Here is an 18,552-nt window from a genome sequence, read left to right as displayed (position 1 = left end):
ATAGAGATATAGCAAAGGAAATGAAATCAAAGGAAAATGTTAAAGGAGGAGAAAAAACACCAGTTTCTGGGTCCTTGAAGTCACCTGTTCCCCGATCAGATATTGCAGAGCCTGAAAGGGGCAAGTATAGCTTTCTTTATATTTATCTGCATTTTGTCATTTGTATGTATAGCTGGTTGTTGTCTCCTTGTTTTGGTAAGTTATCTAGGGATTTTGCTAGGGGAACTGATACTAGAAGACTTAAAAGCTGGTGATTTTTAAGAAGTGTTTGGCATAATTGGAAATAGAACTTATCTGACTATTTCTTTTTATCCTAACAGAACAAAAACGACGCAAAATTGATACTCACCCTTCTCCATCACATTCCTCCACAGTAAAGGTTAGTATAGCCTGAGGAAGGCAGCGTCCATGTTAGGCTCACCTGTTTGGATACCAGTGTCCTGACTTCCTTCAAGTCTTGTGCCAAGTATTCACTGGAGCCACTGGAGGTTTCATAATGCATTAGAAAATGAAATTTTTCTGTATTGGTGGACTGATATTTTTTCCTATTGAGTATTTTTATTATAAAAATGCTAGAACTTCAAGGACCTAGCACTAATTTTGTAGCATTTCAAAGTGCAAGAGAAATTTTATCCAGAAGTGCCTCAACTGCTTTAAGCAGTCTTTTTTGGAGTGCAATGGTAGCTACAAGCAAATGAATCTTTTCAGCAGAATGAAGCCTATTTTTCAGCATAAATATTGAAGAATATATAGTACTGAAGACTTCCTGGATGATACAGGATAAACAAGATACCTCTGAATTCATCAAGCTTCTTGATGAGCATCATACCGATGTGTGCCTTCTAAGAAGGAGTCTTGAAAAGAGTTCCATTTTAAAGTCTCCTTGGTGATCAGTTCTCCTGTAGTTGTGTATATTCAGTGAGCATGCAGCTTCTGTTGTATCTTCCCTTGGAGGTTTGTTTATACCCATTGGGTTCCCAACAAGTTGAACCTTGCGTTACGATAAAAGCAGATGTGGCATCCAACCCTACCACCCAGCAAAAGAGAAACCCCAGGCATTCAACTGCAGCACAAAATCGTGGGTGTAGCCTTCTTGAAGACTCAGGGTAGCCATTCCTTGCTCCATATTTAATTTTAATTCTAAAGTCATCTAATTTCATGGAATCTTGAATTTGCAGTACGTTGAACTTTTAAAACTGTAAGTTACTAATTTTTCATCAAGAGCACTGTGGTGGAATACCGTAATTGATTTCCTTTTCTTTCTTTTTTTTAAAAAATGCTTTTTTTCTTTCTTTCTTATTTTTTTTTTTGTTTGTTTGTTTGTTTTGGGGAGGTATGAGATTCACCATTATAGGCACCTTGCAAAAAAGTGATTACTGTTTTCTACAGTATATTTTGTTTTATTGTTAATATAATGCCACTGAATTTTACAACTAGGATAAAAATATGTATTACATTTTTTATATTATATTACAAATGAAGTAAGACTCGAAACCTCCCAATTAAAGAAAAACTGTGAAAATATACGTCAAATTTTCTTCCACAGTGACCTCCACTACTTAAAACTTTTTTTGTGGAGAAAAATGTTTTTGCTTTCTTAAGGCTCTTAAGTTATGTAAGGGTTTAAGTACAAAGATATGAAAAAATGTGGCATTGACATTTATTTTTAAATTCTGAATAGAGAAAGCCTTTTATTTCTTACATTGAGTATGTATAATTTAGTTTTTTTTAACATTACAACTCCATTACATGGTTTTATTTTTGTTTTTATTGTTGATATTCATATTGATAATGACATCACGAAATTTATCCTCACAAGAAGTAGCTGGTTTATTTCCAGGTTACAGCCATACTTCCCAAAGTTCCTCTGGGTTCTGAGAACTATGCCAGCTCACCTGTCATCTCCATTCATTTTCTACAGGACAGTCTCATCGAACTCAAGGAGTCTTCAGCAAAGGTTTGAGTCTTTTAAAATCATCATGCCTAAGTAACCCCAAAAGTTCTTTACTTCTCTTATTTTATAGTTATCTTCACCTTAGTAAACTCAGTGAGCTAGAATCAGTGGAAAAAAGTACTGTACTTACTTAGAATAACCTTTTAAAATACCTATCACAGGGTGAAACAACAGATGACAACAGTCCATTTTAATGAAATTGTTACAAAATATATATAAAGTGGCAACATTTCTATAATCTACCCTTGATTGCTATGATAATGCATTTCCCTTTAAAGCTTCAAAATCTGAAAATACGTTTAAGGTTTGGGGAACAGGTTATTGCTGTGTCTTGGGGAGTAGGCTTATTTAATTTTTTTCCTTTAAAAAGATTATTTTATTGATCCTTTACCATCTGCTAGACTGTTTACTGACTGACTGTTAGACAACCCAAAAGACCAAAAAATGAATTTGATGCATTCACATAACAGTTTTAAAAGATGAGCCTATCTTAATCCACAATTCTTAATAGCTTCTCTTTTGAGGTACCTTTCTGATAGAGTAATATATTAGAAGATACTAGTTAATATCATTCCCCTGAGAATACTCAGTTTGGTGGCCCTATTACATGTCAGTATTATTTCTTACCTATCATTCTACTTCCTCGAATTTTCTATTGCCAAAAATAGTGTGCAGTTTGTGTCTCTTGTTACAGAGTACATTTCAGTATTATAGTTAAATTGTCCATTGTTCGCTTGATTTTTGTCTTTATTATTATAAAAGTTGTACCCTCCTTTACTTTGGTTTTCCACTTTGCCTCCTCTTATGTTTGCTAAGTGTGATGCCTTTCTGATGGAGAAAATCACATTTTGAAACAGAACCACTTGACATTACTAATTGCTTTAAAATGTGTAGCTTTGTAAAGAAATGTCAATATCGGGCAAATAAGCACCAATCTTTTGACAATTTAAAATTGCCAATGTGCCTGTGTCCTCAAAATGTAGCATTGTTTTTTGAATATACTATATTAATCCAAAGGGTATCAACTGTACCATTACTAGTTTTTTTTAAAAAAAAATTAAACTTTTTTATTAGCTAAATGAAATGCGTAATGCAGCATAGTAGTTTTCATAACCAGTTTGGTATTGTATATGTCAGCCTCAACAATCAGCAGCTTGTGTGGACTATTTGAAATTCATGGATTAACAGTGTTAACTTTGTGAGTATGTGCTGAAACATTAATTATAAAGTAGTTTTAGACATGCTGTTATAATTAACTAGATTTTCTAATCAATGATGGGGATTATGTTTCTTCACATTTGCGAAAAACTAGTAGAAAATAAAACAATTTGAGATATCTCACTTTATACTCATAACAGTGCTGTGAGGTAGACAGGACAGATGGTAGCATCTTTTTTGGGAAATGAGAGACTGAAAAACTTCTTGAGCTTTTCCCAGAGATATGTCAATACAACTTGTTAGTACAAACACCACGGGAACTAAAGTTAAGTTTCCTTTACACTTAGGACCTTTTTCAACAACAGTTGAAAGGGTTCCTGTCTCTTTTAGTGTGTCTTTTTGTTGTTGTTTTGTTTTGTTTTTAATGCAAGTAATTGTCAGTCCCTTCCCCTACCTTTTTTTTAAATGCAGATTTCATGGGCATTTAAAATGAAATATATTTATTCTGTTGGGCCAGAAAACTTTGAAAATGGCATATAAATATGCTTCTAAAAATTATATGATTCACATGACTTTTCAGATCCTTAGTGCTTAGCATGTTGCCTGGCAGTAAGGCTAGGTATTCAGTAAATGCTTCAAGTGAACTCTTAAACCTTTGGACTTTGGTAAAGCTTCCAGTGTACTGATTTGTGTAACTCATCTTACATTTTTAAATGTGTCTAGAAAGTTTATGGCAAATGAATGTCTTATTTAAAAATGTAGTAGATTTTCAGTGATTCTAAAATGATACACAACCTCATAATTTCCATGGTAGGTAGTTTTCAGTTTCTAGAGGATTTGGAAGATACATATCTTTTTCTCATGTTAGCTTATCTCCTGTATATATTAAATTGTTTCCCTGCATTAATTTGACTTTTTAGTTATGTTTTGCCTCTGAGGTTCTCTTTTTTTTAATTAATTATTTGATATTTTCTGTTTTTAATCCTTGGTAAAGTTATGTATATATTTGGCTTCCTTAGTGAGATTAAAGGGAGAAAAAATGTAGCTTACTCTCTAAATGTGTTCTGTCAGTTCACCCTTCATCTCCAATTTCCAACTCTTACATTTCTATTGGGTTGTTGGGAAAGTCATGACACATTTTTTAATAGAAAAACATAGAAAAATATATCATGACTTCTCTGATGACTTAATAGTTTTGATTAATTGTATTTTGACCTATTCATGCTAGCAGCTACATTGCTTATTGAAGAGAATGTTAAAAGCATGCTCTTTTTTTTTTTTTTTTTTGGAAGAGGTTTTTGCTATAGGGTACGTGTGTTCGCTAGAAAGACAGAGAGAGACAGAGAGACAGAAAGCGAGAAATCACCCCCTGGGGGATGGCCACACCACAATCCCTTCTCCTCCATTCTCCTCTTGGGATTTTGGGCACCCACGCATACGCGCCTGGTGTGAGTTTAAGCCACTGGGTCCAAGACACTAACTGCAGTCGACTACATGGGAGTTCAGCGACATAGCCATTACGCCAACTGCTGGTCCCCAGTAAAGCATGCTCTTCTAAAGAACCAAGGCTCTCTCTAATGTAGGGAGGGCAGTAGTAGCCTTCTTGAGACAGAATTCAGCTTTTATTTCTGTTCCCCATCTTAAATTGAGGATTTACAGTCAAACCCAAGCCTAAAAATTAGGCCATTTTATAATAGTGAAGCCTTAGTAAAGCCATTGTAGCAGTGTTCTTTTAAACAGATTATGGAAATCAGTCAGATTAGTTTTGGACCTTAATGATCTAAATGCCAGGAATAAAATCAAGTCAAGAACAAGAATCTAACAGTGCTATATAGAGATCAATGTAATGAATCATTAATTTTATTTGGCAAACAGGTATTGCATACTGACTGTGTATATGAGGCACTAGGAAGTGTATAAAAGTAGTTTACTTTCTGAAAGCTATGTTATGGACAAAAATAAATGACAAGAAATTAAGAGGGAATTAATTCACAGACACGCACACACACACACACACACACACAATAATATGGTCCCACCAGAAAATGAATTACTTACAGTTTTGAGATGCTGATGACTTTTGAGCCATTTTGAAGGCTAAATAGTGTCTTAAGAGATTAAAGGTAAAATTGAGCGACCATTCTACTAAAGAGAACTGCTGGAAGGGAAGAGTGATAGGGAGCAGTGATAACTACAGCATAGAGTGCATTGGGTTGCTATATAGTAGGGTATGTTAATTTTAAAAAGACTGTGGAGAGCTTAGAATGGCTAAGCTAAAGAGTATGCCACTGTATTCAGTAGGTAATGAGAAACTATGTTTTTGTGGAAGAATATTGTGATCAGAACAATTCTTAGGATAGAAGGAAGGTATTGGATCCATTCGTAAACAAAGTATTTCTGAATATATATCAGTTGAGCTATTTGACTTTTTATGTCAATAATGAAATATTTGAACATATTTAATATCAGAAGTAAATACATAAAAAGTTTCTCAATTCTTTGCAATGCAGAATTCAAGTAGACACAGTTTAAAACTTTATTTTTGTGAGGGAGTGTGTATTTGCGCATATATGTGTGATCCCAAACCTCTTAGTTTTGTTTGTTATTGCAAATTAAGCAATACTTCCCTTAGAAAAATCTTTGAGTATTGCAGTGACACATAATTTTTTTCATCAGTTACATAAGTGATATTAACTTAAGAACTGAATAAACCTCACAGTCAGAAAAATCTTGAGGTGTCATTTAAGGTATAATAGCCAGCAAGGGTGACTTTTAGGCAAGTATGTTTATGATTGTTTACCACTCTCTTGCTCTTTGTCATTAATAAACATTTTGTCTATTTCAGTTGATCATCAACTTGTTTAAACATTGAGATTTTAAAGAATTTACTTCTGAATTGCTATGGCAGTATTTCTCAGTCAACCGTATTGAAAATGTTTGGTGGTGGTTAAAAAAATAAGTGTTTAATTGTCAAACTGATGGTCTTTTATCACTGTATTCCTTTGAATACCTTTGACTTTTGAATACCTTTGACTTTTGACTCACTATTATATTCATTACTAAGGTAAACCTTAGAATTGTGCAGTTGTGTAATGACATTCAGTATTCTGCTGCCTAATACTTTTAATATATTAATGAAAATATAACGTATAGCTCAATTTTAAATGCTGAAAGTTAGGGAATCTGCTTATTTCCTGACTACTTCCCAGATGTTACAATGGATTTCCATATTTACAACTTGAGTAAATAGGGCTATCTCTGAATGATATAGGGTAAAAATATCCTTGATGTTTGGCTTTTTATTGCTTATAGATTTTGGGGGAGAGTAAGAAGGCAGAAGAGAATATTGATTCATCGTCTTCTGTCTTTGACTTGTTTAATCATCCTTAGCTGACTGGTGTTTTTGAGCTATTTAGAACCAATAAGGCAAAGTTCACAGCCAATTGTGATTATTTGATAGAAATGAGAACGCTTTCAAAAGTGGAGAATATTAAGGCTTTACAGTTGTAAAAATAGTATAATTTCTGCATGGTTTACATTGAGGTAGAAAAAAAATGAATAAAGTCAAGGCAAGATTTTAATTTTTTATGCTGTTGCTCATTGTCATCATTGATTGCCTATTAATGGATCGTAAGACTGTTTAAATTTTTCATGATTGTGTAGAGGGGTGTGTGTGTGTGTGTGTGTGTGTGTGTGTGTGTGTGTTTTAAATAATAGCGACTACCTGGTTATTATTTTTCACATATGGAGTTTTGTAGTGATGGTTGTAGGTCTTCACAGTAGAGGTATGAGGAGAACTCTAGCTCATTACTTTACTGAAGCTCAGCGAAGGCAGCAAGGAACTGATTGAGTTTAAATGGTAATTTTTATAAGGCCAAGAATTGAAGCCATTTTGTAATTTGTGCCATATTCTTTTCTTTTACCACTCATAATCCAGACAGCTGACCAGTTTTGACTTTGGGTCTAACTGCCAATTGTCTTTCATTTAATAAGCAAGGAATGCCAGTGCCGGAAAACTAATAATCTTTAGTAATATTGCCTTAATTTAACAGCTCTACATTAATCATACTCCTCCACCACTGTCCAAGAGTAAGGAGAGAGAAATGGACAAGAAAGATTTGGACAAGTCAAGGGAAAGATCCAGAGAAAGAGAGAAAAAAGATGAAAAGGACAGGAAAGAACGGAAAAGGGTTTGTAATTTTCTAAAAACTAGTTTAGAAAGCTTGTTATCATGTGCAATAGTGTGTTTGTTGACTTTTTATAAATACTAGTTTGTTTCATAAAAGTCTTTTATTTTGTCTTTTAACTGATATTTTCACCCTGGAGTGTGTTGTCTTCTATGGTAATAAGGATCTTCAGCCTAGTAATCTCTACCAGCTATGCTTATCTTTCATGCCATTTTATCAAGTATGCGAAACTACTGCAAATACTCTCCAAGCTAGTTAACTGCACCCTTCTTATATAAAAGTAATGTTTGAAAACAAAACATAACCCTTGATCAATGTAGTCCACAATTCTTGGTTCTAGGATCACTCAAACAATGACCGTGAAGTGCCACCTGACTTAACCAAGAGGCGAAAAGAGGAAAATGGAACAAGTACGTAGACTTATTGGTACCTTTGAAGCAATCATCAAAGTGAACTGGAAAAGGCTTTTATGATTCTCTTTTGTAATGTTAGTGGGGGTTTCAAAACACAAAAGTGAAAGTCCATGTGAGTCTCCTTATCCAAATGAGAAAGACAAGGAAAAAAATAAGTCAAAATCTTCAGGCAAAGAAAAAGGCGGTGATTCATTTAAATCTGAGAAGATGGATAAAATTTCCTCTGGTGGCAAAAAGGTAAATTAGAAAAACAAACTAACCAACCCAACAACGTACCTTTTCTGAAAGGAAATAAACCTTTAAAAATTTAGCTGGATAGAGTTTTTTCCTAGTCAAATTGTCTTTTGTTATTCAGGGTTGGGAAGAGGAAGCATCTAGGAAGGGCAGATTATCTATTTGGAGAATTTGAACCAGTTCAGTTCCAGATTACTGGTTGAATTGATATACCTCAGAAATTCTTTTCCTTTCCATTTTGCTACCACCTACTTTTGTTCATTGAGTTTGAGCCTTTTTATTTTCATTTTTCTCCATCAACAATTCTTTTTCCATTTTTTAGTTTTCTTTATTCCCAAGATTAATATGTGGTCACACACGTGTTCTCCCTGATCACCAGAGTGTCATAAAGTCTTTATTAATTGTGATTTGAAACACATTTTTGTAGCAGCCTGTCCTAATAAATTCATTTGCTTGAAACTTGTATTAGATTTTAAAATTAAGTACAAGGTACATTTTTCTTATATACTAATGGTTGATACAAAATATCATGCATCTGCCAAAGTGTTTACTTATTATTGTATGTTTTCAAGATATATGCCGTATATTCATAGTTCATAAAAGCAATTTTCAGGTCCAGTTTTAGGGTGGTCAAGGCAGCCAGATCCCACATGGCTGACCACATGGCTTCGGTGGCTTGAAAAAGATGCCACATGAGTGCGTGCATGCCCCAAATCACCACAGGGTGGAGAAATGAAGAAGGAATTGCAGCATGGCCATGCTCCTCGGGTAGTGCTTTCTTCCTCCTCTCTGTCTTTCTGTGGTGAGAGTTCACACCTCTGGGGGGGAAAAAAAGACAGTTTTAGAAAACTATAAGGTGAATGTGTTAATTTTATGTGCTTTAGAAGATAGGTTGTTTCTTGGGGCCAGTAGGTGGCATAGTAGTTAAGGCGTTGGATTCCCACATGTCTGGCAGTGGTTTGAGTCCCAGACCCGGTAGCTGAAACTCATGGTGGGCACATGAGGGTGTGTGCTTAAGGTTCTGAGAGGAGAATGGAGGAGAAGGGATTGTGACATGGCCATCCCCCTGGGGATAATTTTTCACTTTCTCTCTCCCTGTGTCTCTGGCATACATGTGCCCTATAGCAAAAATTTCTGTCTAAATAAAAAAAAAGATTTTTTTATGATTTATTTATTTCTATAATTTATTTTATTCATGATAGTGTGTGTGTTTGTACATGGGGGGAGCAGGGGTAGGCAGGCAGTCACCTTTGACCAGGTTTCATTGCTCCTCAGGATCTTGGGCAGGTGTGCATGCACCTGGTGTATTTTCAGGCTGACTTAGGGATCCTGTGTCTGGCAATGTGGCTTACAACACCACCTCAGTTTGCTACTTACTGCCATGAGGTCGGACCTATTACTTATTTTAAAGTTAATTTATTTTAAGAAACACACACATACACACACAGCTCCTCCCACCCCCTCCCCCTGGGGCAAGATCTTCACACAGCCAAGATCATGGGTACATACACTTGATAGCTATAGGGAGGCCTTGCTTTGTGAACCTATGGCTGCAGCATTGCTGAGTGTTATTTTATGGTTGCACCATGGCAGCTGGCTATGTTCCTTTTAAATAAATATTTTTTAACGGAGGTTAATTAGCCATTTTAAAGTATAATCCAGTGACACCCCTGTCTAGTTTTAAATTTTTTTTATTGCTCCAAAACGAAGTACCCATTAAGTAGTCACTCCCCATTTCACCCTTAACCAGCCCCTGGCAACCACTGAATTGCATTCTGTCTCTTTGGGTTTACCTCTTTGGTTCTGCATATTCTTCCTCTTTTTTTTTTTTTTAGAGAACTTTTTGCTGTAGGGTCGCATGGTTCGCCAGAAAGGCAGAGAGAGACAGAAAGTGAGAAATCACCCCCTAGGGGGCATGGCCGCACTGCAATCCCTTCTCCTCCATTTTCCTCTCAGGATTTTGGGCATGCATGCATACGTGAGTTTAAGCCACCGAGTCCAGGACTCGAACCGCGGTTGACTACGTGGGAGTCCAGCGACATAGCCATTATGCCAAGTGCTGGTCCCTGGTTCTGCATATTTCATATAGATGGAATCATACAATAATGTGGCCTTTTGTGTTTGACTTCTTTCGCTTAACATAATGTTTTTGAGGTTCTTTCGTCTATTATTACTTCATTTCTTTTTATGGCTAATTAATGCTCCATTATGTGAATGTACCACATCTGTTTATCGATTTGTCAGTTGATGAACTTTTGAATTATTTCCACCTTGTGGCTATTATAGAACAGTGCTGCTATGAACATTCAAATGATGCTGTGAAGTATTTGTACCTATTTTCAGTTCTCTTGGGTTATATGGTAATATAACTATATATGGTATGTTGTATTTAACTTTTTTAGGACCCACTGGACTGTTTTCCATAGGGTCTGTATAGTTTACATTTCTGCCATAATGTATCAGAGTCTAAAATTCTCCACATTTCATTTCAACACTCACTATTTGTTATTATTATTATTTTTATTATCCTAGTAGGTGTGAAGTGGCATCTCATTGTAGTTTCGATTTGCATTTCCCTAACAGCTAATGATGTTGAACACCTTTCATTTGCTTATTGACTATTTGTATATCTTGTTAGGAGAAATCTAAGTGCTTTGGCCATTTTTAATTGGATGTTTGTCTTTTTGCTGCTCAATTATAAGCATTCTTTAAATATTCCAGATACCCATATGAGACACATCATTTGCAAATATTTTCTCACATTCTATAGATAGGATTTTTACTTTCTTGATAATATCTTTTTTTATTTTTAAATTGCCAGAGCGAGTATGTGCTAGCCAGAGTGGGATGGGGGTAGGGGAGCACTCCTCCGTGGGGTATGGTCACATTGCAATCCCTTCTCTTCCATTTATCTACTCTGTGGGGATCTTGGGTGCACATACACACATGCCCAGTGTTGTTCAAGCTACTGGGGCTGGAACTTAGACCATGCTCAGCCATGTGGGATCTGGCTCCCTTAACAAATAGGCTATGAGGACTGGCCTGATAGTATCCTTCAATGTATGAAAATTTTTACTTTTGGTAAGGGTTAATGTAGCTAATTTTTTCTTTGTTGCTTATCTTTTAGTTTCATATTAAGTAAGTTTTTGAAGAAAAATTATGGCTAGAGGGGGGGGAAAAAGAGTTTGTGCTCATTCGAGCTCATTTTTACATTTGGTTTTCTCTTCCACAACTAATTCCACCATTCCTTGTAGGAGTCCAGGCATGATAAAGAAAAGATAGAAAAGAAAGAGAAACGGGACAGTTCAGGAGGAAAGGAAGAGAAGAAACAATATCCTTTTCATTTTTTGATGTTTTCAACCATTGTAATAGAAAACTTTAATACCAGTCATGTTCAGAATTATATTGTTTATTAGCTTTTAAGTGGTCTTTCCAGTTAACCCTCTCAAATGTGTGAAATCTGGAAGTACGAGACTTGATTTTTTTTTTTTAACACGTCTGTGGTGATGGAGTGGTTTTATGCCACAAGGGTTTTATAGATTCTCTAGTGTTATAATCATGGGGAGGAAAAAGAGCAGAATCCCTTGGTCTGGGTAAATGGGGAATTGAAGTGCAAAATGATGCAGCAGACGAGCAGAGATGGTATTGTTGGTGCTACCAGACTGAACAGAGCCAGTTAGGCATGGAAGCTAAGGGATTGTATTAAAAGGTGTATTATTTCTTTCCCCCAAAGTTGTTTTCCCTTAATTTGTCATCTACTCATAAGTCCTCGGACAAGCACAGATAATGAAGACTTTCAGTCAAGGTGAGTGTCCTCTCACCTCCTTTTCATTTAAAGATAGAAACATAAAATGATGTCTGATAATGTTGAGGAAATAAGATCCATTTTGCAAGATAAAACTGCTTGAGCTTTTTACTTAAATAAAATGACACAGTCTTTGGGTATAGATGCAAAACAAGATTCATATTTATTTTAAAGCTGTATTTATTTTAAACTTTTTGATTAAACATCACTTTTTTTTTAAGCACCAAGATGTATTTAAGAACATCTGGCTTTCTCTTTACTCATTCTTATTCTCTCTGGATGATTAGTCACCTTTTAAAAGTCTGAAAGTGGTGTTAGTATCTGCATTTTACAGGCAAGAAACCTGAGGGGTTAAATTGAAGAGTATCACAGGGATATTAACCAATAGTCAATATTCAGAAATTGGCCTCTTGTCCTTTTCTCTATTATTTTTGTCATCTTGTCCAGTTGTGTTATTCAAAGATTTTTGTTTAAGCTTCTTTTTCTACCATGGCCCATATTTTGCAAAGCTGGAAAATACGGTGTTTTTGTTGGTTTTTGTTGTTGTCATTGTTGTTTTTGTTGTTGTTCTGGAATTTAAAATGTGCAACTTTGTTTTCAAGGTAATGCACTTACACCTTATGTGGTATTTAAAGTGTTTTAACCATCTTAAATAGATTGTATGCCCATCTTAGTGGCTAGTGTTCAGACCCTAATATAGCCTTTTTTGAGCACTTAAGATCATCATCTGCATAGTTTCTGTTTGGTAATGCCTTAGGATTATTGACATATGTAGGGCGGTATGCCTTCTATAGTTAATGGTTCCAGAAGGTATTTGGGGTTGATGACTGCTTTTTTTTTTAAGTCCTTTTTCTTACTTCCATACTAGCTATTGTTCCTTAATAGTATTAAATATCCTTGTTGTCTGTCCCTTTCCTCTAATATTATTGGCTGCTTCTAAGTTGAAACTGGATAGATAACCAAGGCTATTTATAGTTGTTTATTTTAACAATGAGAGATGTCTGAGAGCCAGTTCTGTGTAATTTTCCAGGGTTTGGATTTTGTCCTGTTCATTTTGGCTGCAAAGCAGAGATGTGAGGTTGCCAGATAGGTCACCTCTTGATGAGGGCTGTGCTTTTTCTGCTTTGTCATTCTGTGTTTCTTGCTTCTCATCTGGGTAGTAAACGAGTTTTGGAAGAACACTTAGAATTTAATCTTTTTTTTTAATTTAATTTTAATCGTAAAAGAAATACCATTGCATATGTCCTTCAATTCTAACTGCCCCAGTCCCTTCTTTCCTGCACACTGAGAGTTAGCTCTGATGAACTATAAATTCCCAATCTTCCTTAAAAGAGCAGAATCCCTTGGTCTGGGTAAATGGGGAATTGAAGTGCAAAATGATGCAGCAGACGAGCAGAGATGGTATTGTTGGTGCTACCAGACTGAACAGAGCCAGTTAGGCATGGAAGCTAAGGGATTGTATTAAAAGGTGTATTATTTCTTTCCCCCAAAGTTGTTTTCCCTTAATTTGTCATCTACTCATAAGTCCTCGGACAAGCACAGATAATGAAGACTTTCAGTCAAGGTGAGTGTCCTCTCACCTCCTTTTCATTTAAAGATAGAAACATAAAATGATGTCTGATAATGTTGAGGAAATAAGATCCATTTTGCAAGATAAAACTGCTTGAGCTTTTTACTTAAATAAAATGACACAGTCTTTGGGTATAGATGCAAAACAAGATTCATAGTTATTTTAAAGCTGTATTTATTTTAAACTTTTTGATTAAACCACACTTTTTTTTTAAGCACCAAGATGTATTTAAGAACATCTGGCTTTCTCTTTACTCATTCTTATTTTCTCTGGATGATTAGTCACCTTTTAAAAGTCTGAAAGTGGTGTTAGTATCTGCATTTTACAGGCAAGAAACCTGAGGGGTTAAATTGAAGAGTATCACAGGGATATTAACCAATAGTCAATATTCAGAAATTGGCCTCTTGTCCTTTTCTCTATTATTTTTGTCATCTTGTCCAGTTGTGTTATTCAAAGATTTTTGTTTAAGCTTCTTTTTCTACCATGGCCCATATTTTGCAAAGCTGGAAAATACGGTGTTTTTGTTGGTTTTTGTTGTTGTCATTGTTGTTTTTGTTGTTGTTCTGGAATTTAAAATGTGCAACTTTGTTTTCAAGGTAATGCACTTACACCTTATGTGGTATTTAAAGTGTTTTAACCATCTTAAATAGATTGTATGCCCATCTTAGTGGCTAAAGTTTCGACCCCAATATAAACTTTTTTGATTATTGACATATGTAGGGCGGTATGCCTTCTATAGTTAATGGTTCCAGAAGGTATTTGGGGTTGATGACTGCTTTTTTTTTTAAGTCCTTTTTCTTACTTCCATACTAGCTATTGTTCCTTAATAGTATTAAATATCCTTGTTGTCTGTCCCTTTCCTCTAATATTATTGGCTGCTTCTAAGTTGAAACTGGATAGATAACCAAGGCTATTTATAGTTGTTTATTTTAACAATGAGAGATGTCTGAGAGCCAGTTCTGTGTAATTTTCCAGGGTTTGGATTTTGTCCTGTTCATTTTGGCTGCAAAGCAGAGATGTGAGGTTGCCAGATAGGTCACCTCTTGATGAGGGCTGTGCTTTTTCTGCTTTGTCATTCTGTGTTTCTTGCTTCTCATCTGGGTAGTAAACGAGTTTTGGAAGAACACTTAGAATTTAATCTTTTTTTTTAATTTAATTTTAATAGTAAAAGAAATACCATTGCATATGTCCTTCAATTCTAACTGCCCCAGTCCCTTCTTTCCTGCACACTGAGAGTTAGCTCTGATGAACTATAAATTCCCAATCTTCCTTCTTTTTTTTGTAATTCTTTATCTTAGCTGTTCTTTTAATTTGGCATTTTGTGATCTCCACATGTGATCTTCGTATTTAAAAAAATAAAAAGTCCACTACCTCTTATATCTTCTCTAGGAATGACTAACCATTGTCACTTACAACTCACTGTGATTTTATACATCTCTTTTTACTGAGTACCTAAATATTACTCTTTTGTATGTGAAATTTCTTTGAGTTCTTACCTTGGCCTTGTATTTGTACCTTACCTCTCTATATAATCCCTCAGGAAAAAAGGCCTGAAAAGACTGGTGAAGGTTAGTCACTTGGCTAGTGGCCTTGTAGCAAAGCTCCAGATTCAGATTTCCTTTTTCTCTTAAAAAATAATTATTTTATTTAACTTTATTTATTTAGTTTTCAGTTAGAGCAGAGAGAATCAGAGAGTGTGTGTTGGGGGGGGAATGGGCGGGCAGAGAAAGCTGCCAAGTCTGGGGCTCAAACTATAGTTGGCCATGTGGGAGTCTAGTGCCCTTAGCCACCATGCCACCTGCCACCAATCTTTAAAAGGAAAAAGATTTCCTTTTAAAGATACATTTAGTTTGAGTTTCACCCTGTTCAATTTCTCTTTTGCAACTATGTATTATGCTTTCTTCTTGAATAGACTCTTAATTTTGCGTGGCTCTGGTTCATTTTTCTTCTTTCTGAGTGCTTCATTCTTTGTAAATTGCCAGAGGGCATGTGTACTCACCAGAGAAACACCGAGAGAGAGGAGAGAGCCCTCCACAGTGGAGGTGACCATGGTGAAATCTCCTTTCCTCCATTTCTCCATCCTCTCTGGATTTGGGGCATGCATATGAACCTGCCTGGCATGTCTTTCAAGCCACCAGAGCTGTGATTTGAACTATAGCCATGTAAGAACTGGCTTTCTTAACCACTAAACTAGTGGTCAGCCCTCTAACTGCCTCTTTGTATTTGGATATATTCTAGAGTTGGTCAAATGTTTCTTTTTTTCTTTAGCGTTCTCATCATTTGTGATCGGCACCAATTACCTATTTTTAAATCCATCCCGTGCTCCCCTTTTAATTTATTTTCTATTGTAGAGAAAGAAGAACTGCCGTATATGTCACATCTCTATGATTAGAAAATATCAATTAAAAGATATTAGTGGTTTTTAGAACAGTGTTTTGAGGGGGTAGAGAAATGACATTGATTTGTAAAGATCATCTTGATTTTAGAAATATTAAAATGATCACACTAGAATTGAGAAAATAAGGTATATAAATGTGACCCAGATTAAATTTCTTCCATAATCTGTTTTTCTTTTTCTGTCTCCTATTTTCAGTCGCAAAACCCTTCTGCTTATTCTCTGCATGTTGCTACCTGTCAAGTCATTGTCTAAATCCATCTTTTATCTCCTTGATTTTGTTCCTTGAACATTAGAAAAGTTTGTTTGTTTGTTTGTTTGTTTGTTTTTGCTGTAGGGTGCGTGTGCTCACCGGAGATACAGAGAAACAGAGAGACAAAAAGATAACAAGAAATTGGGACCAGCAGTTGGCGTAATGGCTATGTCGCTGGACTCCCATGTAGTCGACCACGGTTCGAGTCCCAGACCCGGTGGCTTAAACTCATGTCAGGTGCGTGTGTGTGTGTGCCCAAGATCCCGAGAGGAGAATAGAGGAGATTTCAGTGTGGTCATTCCCCTGGGGAGTGATTTCTTGCTTTCTATCTCTTTTTGGTTAGCACATGCACCACCCTATAGCAAAAACCTCTCTAAAAAAGGGGGGGCAAGAATTCACCCCCCAGGGGGATGGTCATGCTGTAATTCCTTCTCCATTCTGCTCTAAGGATTTTAGGCACGCATGCACACATGCTTGGTGTGAGTTTTAAGCCTCCAGGTCCAGGACTTGAACTGTGGTTGACTATGTGGGAGTCCAGTGACATAACCATTACACCATCTGTTGGTCCCTGTCTCTTAAGCTTTAGCTGCTTCGCCTTTCACCTTTTCAAGCTGCCAGAGTCAGGATTTGAACTTGCAGTTGGCCCTGTGGGATCTCCCTTCCAATAGCACTTAACCTTTATTCTTTTCTCTTACTTTAATCTTCTTTTAAAATTCCTGCCTATTGGGGCCAGCAGGTGGCATGGTGGTTAAAGGCACTGGATTCTCACATGACTGACTGCCATTCGAGTCCTGGACCTGGTGGCTTGCTTTCTTATTTTCCCGTTCTCTATCTGGTCAAATGAAAAAAAAATAATAAATGGAATTAAATAATTTTTTAAAAATCCTGCCTATTAAAATTGTCTTCTAAGAGCCATCCTTTTGCTTCTCAATTTTAATTTTATTATGTGTGATTCTTAACTCACAGATGTTAAGTCAGCAAATTTTGAGTCTTTTTGTGAACCATATATAATGCTAAACTGACCCTTGCTCCCAGACCTTGAGAAGCTCATCTCCTTGCTCTTATTTTAGATATTCATTTCAAAGAACATTAGCAATTAGCTCTATCCTATCCATCTATGTTTTTAATCCACTATTTCTTCCCCCCCCCCCCATTTTTTCATGAGAGAGAGAAAACAAGTACACAGGTGCAAGAGAGAGCTGTTTTTGATAGGGTATTTTCAGATCACAAGTCTCTTGCCTCACCCTCCCAGTTAGCTAGGACTCTAGGCATGTGCCCCTGTGTCTGGCCTGGAAATTGAACCTAGGCCTCCCACTCAGCTCAACCATCATGCAGTGGTACCTTCCTGCTTTCACTGGTATGGATGAGCTATATTCCTATTTCTTTTGTCCATTCCAGCAAGGTCACATGTATTTATTTGCAGGTCCATTTCTCACCTCCAGTCTCATATTAACCTAACTTTTAGCCTTTAAACCCAAGGCTGCAAATATTTAGGTCCTAGGGCAGAATATGTCTTCTTAGATGTATCTTCTTGACCTCACATAATTTTTAAAAACTAATTTTTAAAAATGTGTTATGAACCTCCTCTACCCCACCCCATAGCCTACAGGTTAAGGGAGCTGGGCCCCATATGGCTGACCTTGGTTTGAATCTCAGCCCCGGTAGCTTGAAGAATATACCAGGCATATGTGTGTGCCCAAATCCCTGTCAGGGTGGACAAATGGAGAAGGGATTGCAGCGTGACCATGCTTCATTGTTGGTTGCTTTCTTTTTCTTTCTTTCTGTCTCTCTCTGGCTACTGCACATACCATCTAGCAATTGAAAGAAACTGGCTGGCAGACCAGCAGTTGGCATAATGGCTATCTCACTGGACTCTCATGTAGTCAACCATGGTTTGAGTCCTGGACCTGGTGGCTTAAACTCACACTGGACCTGCATGCATGCATGCGTGCCCAAGATCCCAAGAGGAGAATGGATGAGAAAGGATTGTGGCATGGCCATCCCCCTGGGGGGCGATTTCTCGCTTTCTGTCTCTCTGTCTCTGTCTTTCTGGCAAGGGCACGCGCTCTATAGCAAAAACCTCTTAAAAAAAAAAAGAAACTGGCTGCTGCTTTTAAAAATCAGAAGCATTGACAAAATCTAAACGTTAGTTCTTGAAGAATTGAAACATCTGGCATCTTTGTGTCCTGATTTTTGCATGGCAACAAGCAATTAAACCTGCTTTAGGTGCTACCCCTCTTTTGGTGGAGTGAGAGTCTATTTAATTTGTTTCCATTACATTCCTGACTCCTGTAAGCAATTGATTTTATAATTTCTGCTATAAGTTTTTTGTTTCCCCTTGTCTTATATCCATCCTAGGACTCAACTTCCTAAGGTCTCAAAGATGTCTTACTTTAGGAATATATTGTCATCTTGAGGCACAATCCTGGATGTTGGTGACATGTGTTGGAATAGGGAGTGTTTGATTTTCTTCTTTAGCAGCTTCCCATTGTTTAGTTGTGTACATGTAGGCTTTTTTTTTTTTTTTTTTGAGGGGTTTTAGTTATAGGGCATTTGCGCTCGCCAGACAGACAGAGAGAGTCC

The 18,552-nt window shown here is 36.4% G+C and overlaps 1 protein-coding gene across 1 annotated transcript in view; it reads left to right on the top strand.

Annotated features, from left to right (window-relative positions):
- The window catches only part of LOC102490014 (THO complex subunit 2-like), a gene marked incomplete at its 5' end in the record, with an annotated part of 77,164 nt that overhangs the window by 53,187 nt on the left and 5,425 nt on the right, over nucleotides 1-18,552 (top strand). Inside the window, 8 exon segments of the mRNA XM_027766444.1 lie at nucleotides 5-120; nucleotides 321-379; nucleotides 1,841-1,957; nucleotides 7,165-7,302; nucleotides 7,640-7,709; nucleotides 7,792-7,949; nucleotides 11,201-11,277; nucleotides 13,270-13,315. Of these exon segments, the coding sequence (XP_027622245.1) occupies nucleotides 5-120; nucleotides 321-379; nucleotides 1,841-1,957; nucleotides 7,165-7,302; nucleotides 7,640-7,709; nucleotides 7,792-7,949; nucleotides 11,201-11,277; nucleotides 13,270-13,297 (763 nt within the window).

This window comes from Tupaia chinensis, unplaced genomic scaffold (assembly GCF_000334495.1).
Source record: "Tupaia chinensis unplaced genomic scaffold, TupChi_1.0 Scaffold143572_1, whole genome shotgun sequence".
Lineage (NCBI taxonomy): Eukaryota > Metazoa > Chordata > Mammalia > Scandentia > Tupaiidae > Tupaia > Tupaia belangeri.
This window is presented reverse-complemented; position numbering and strand designations above follow the sequence as displayed.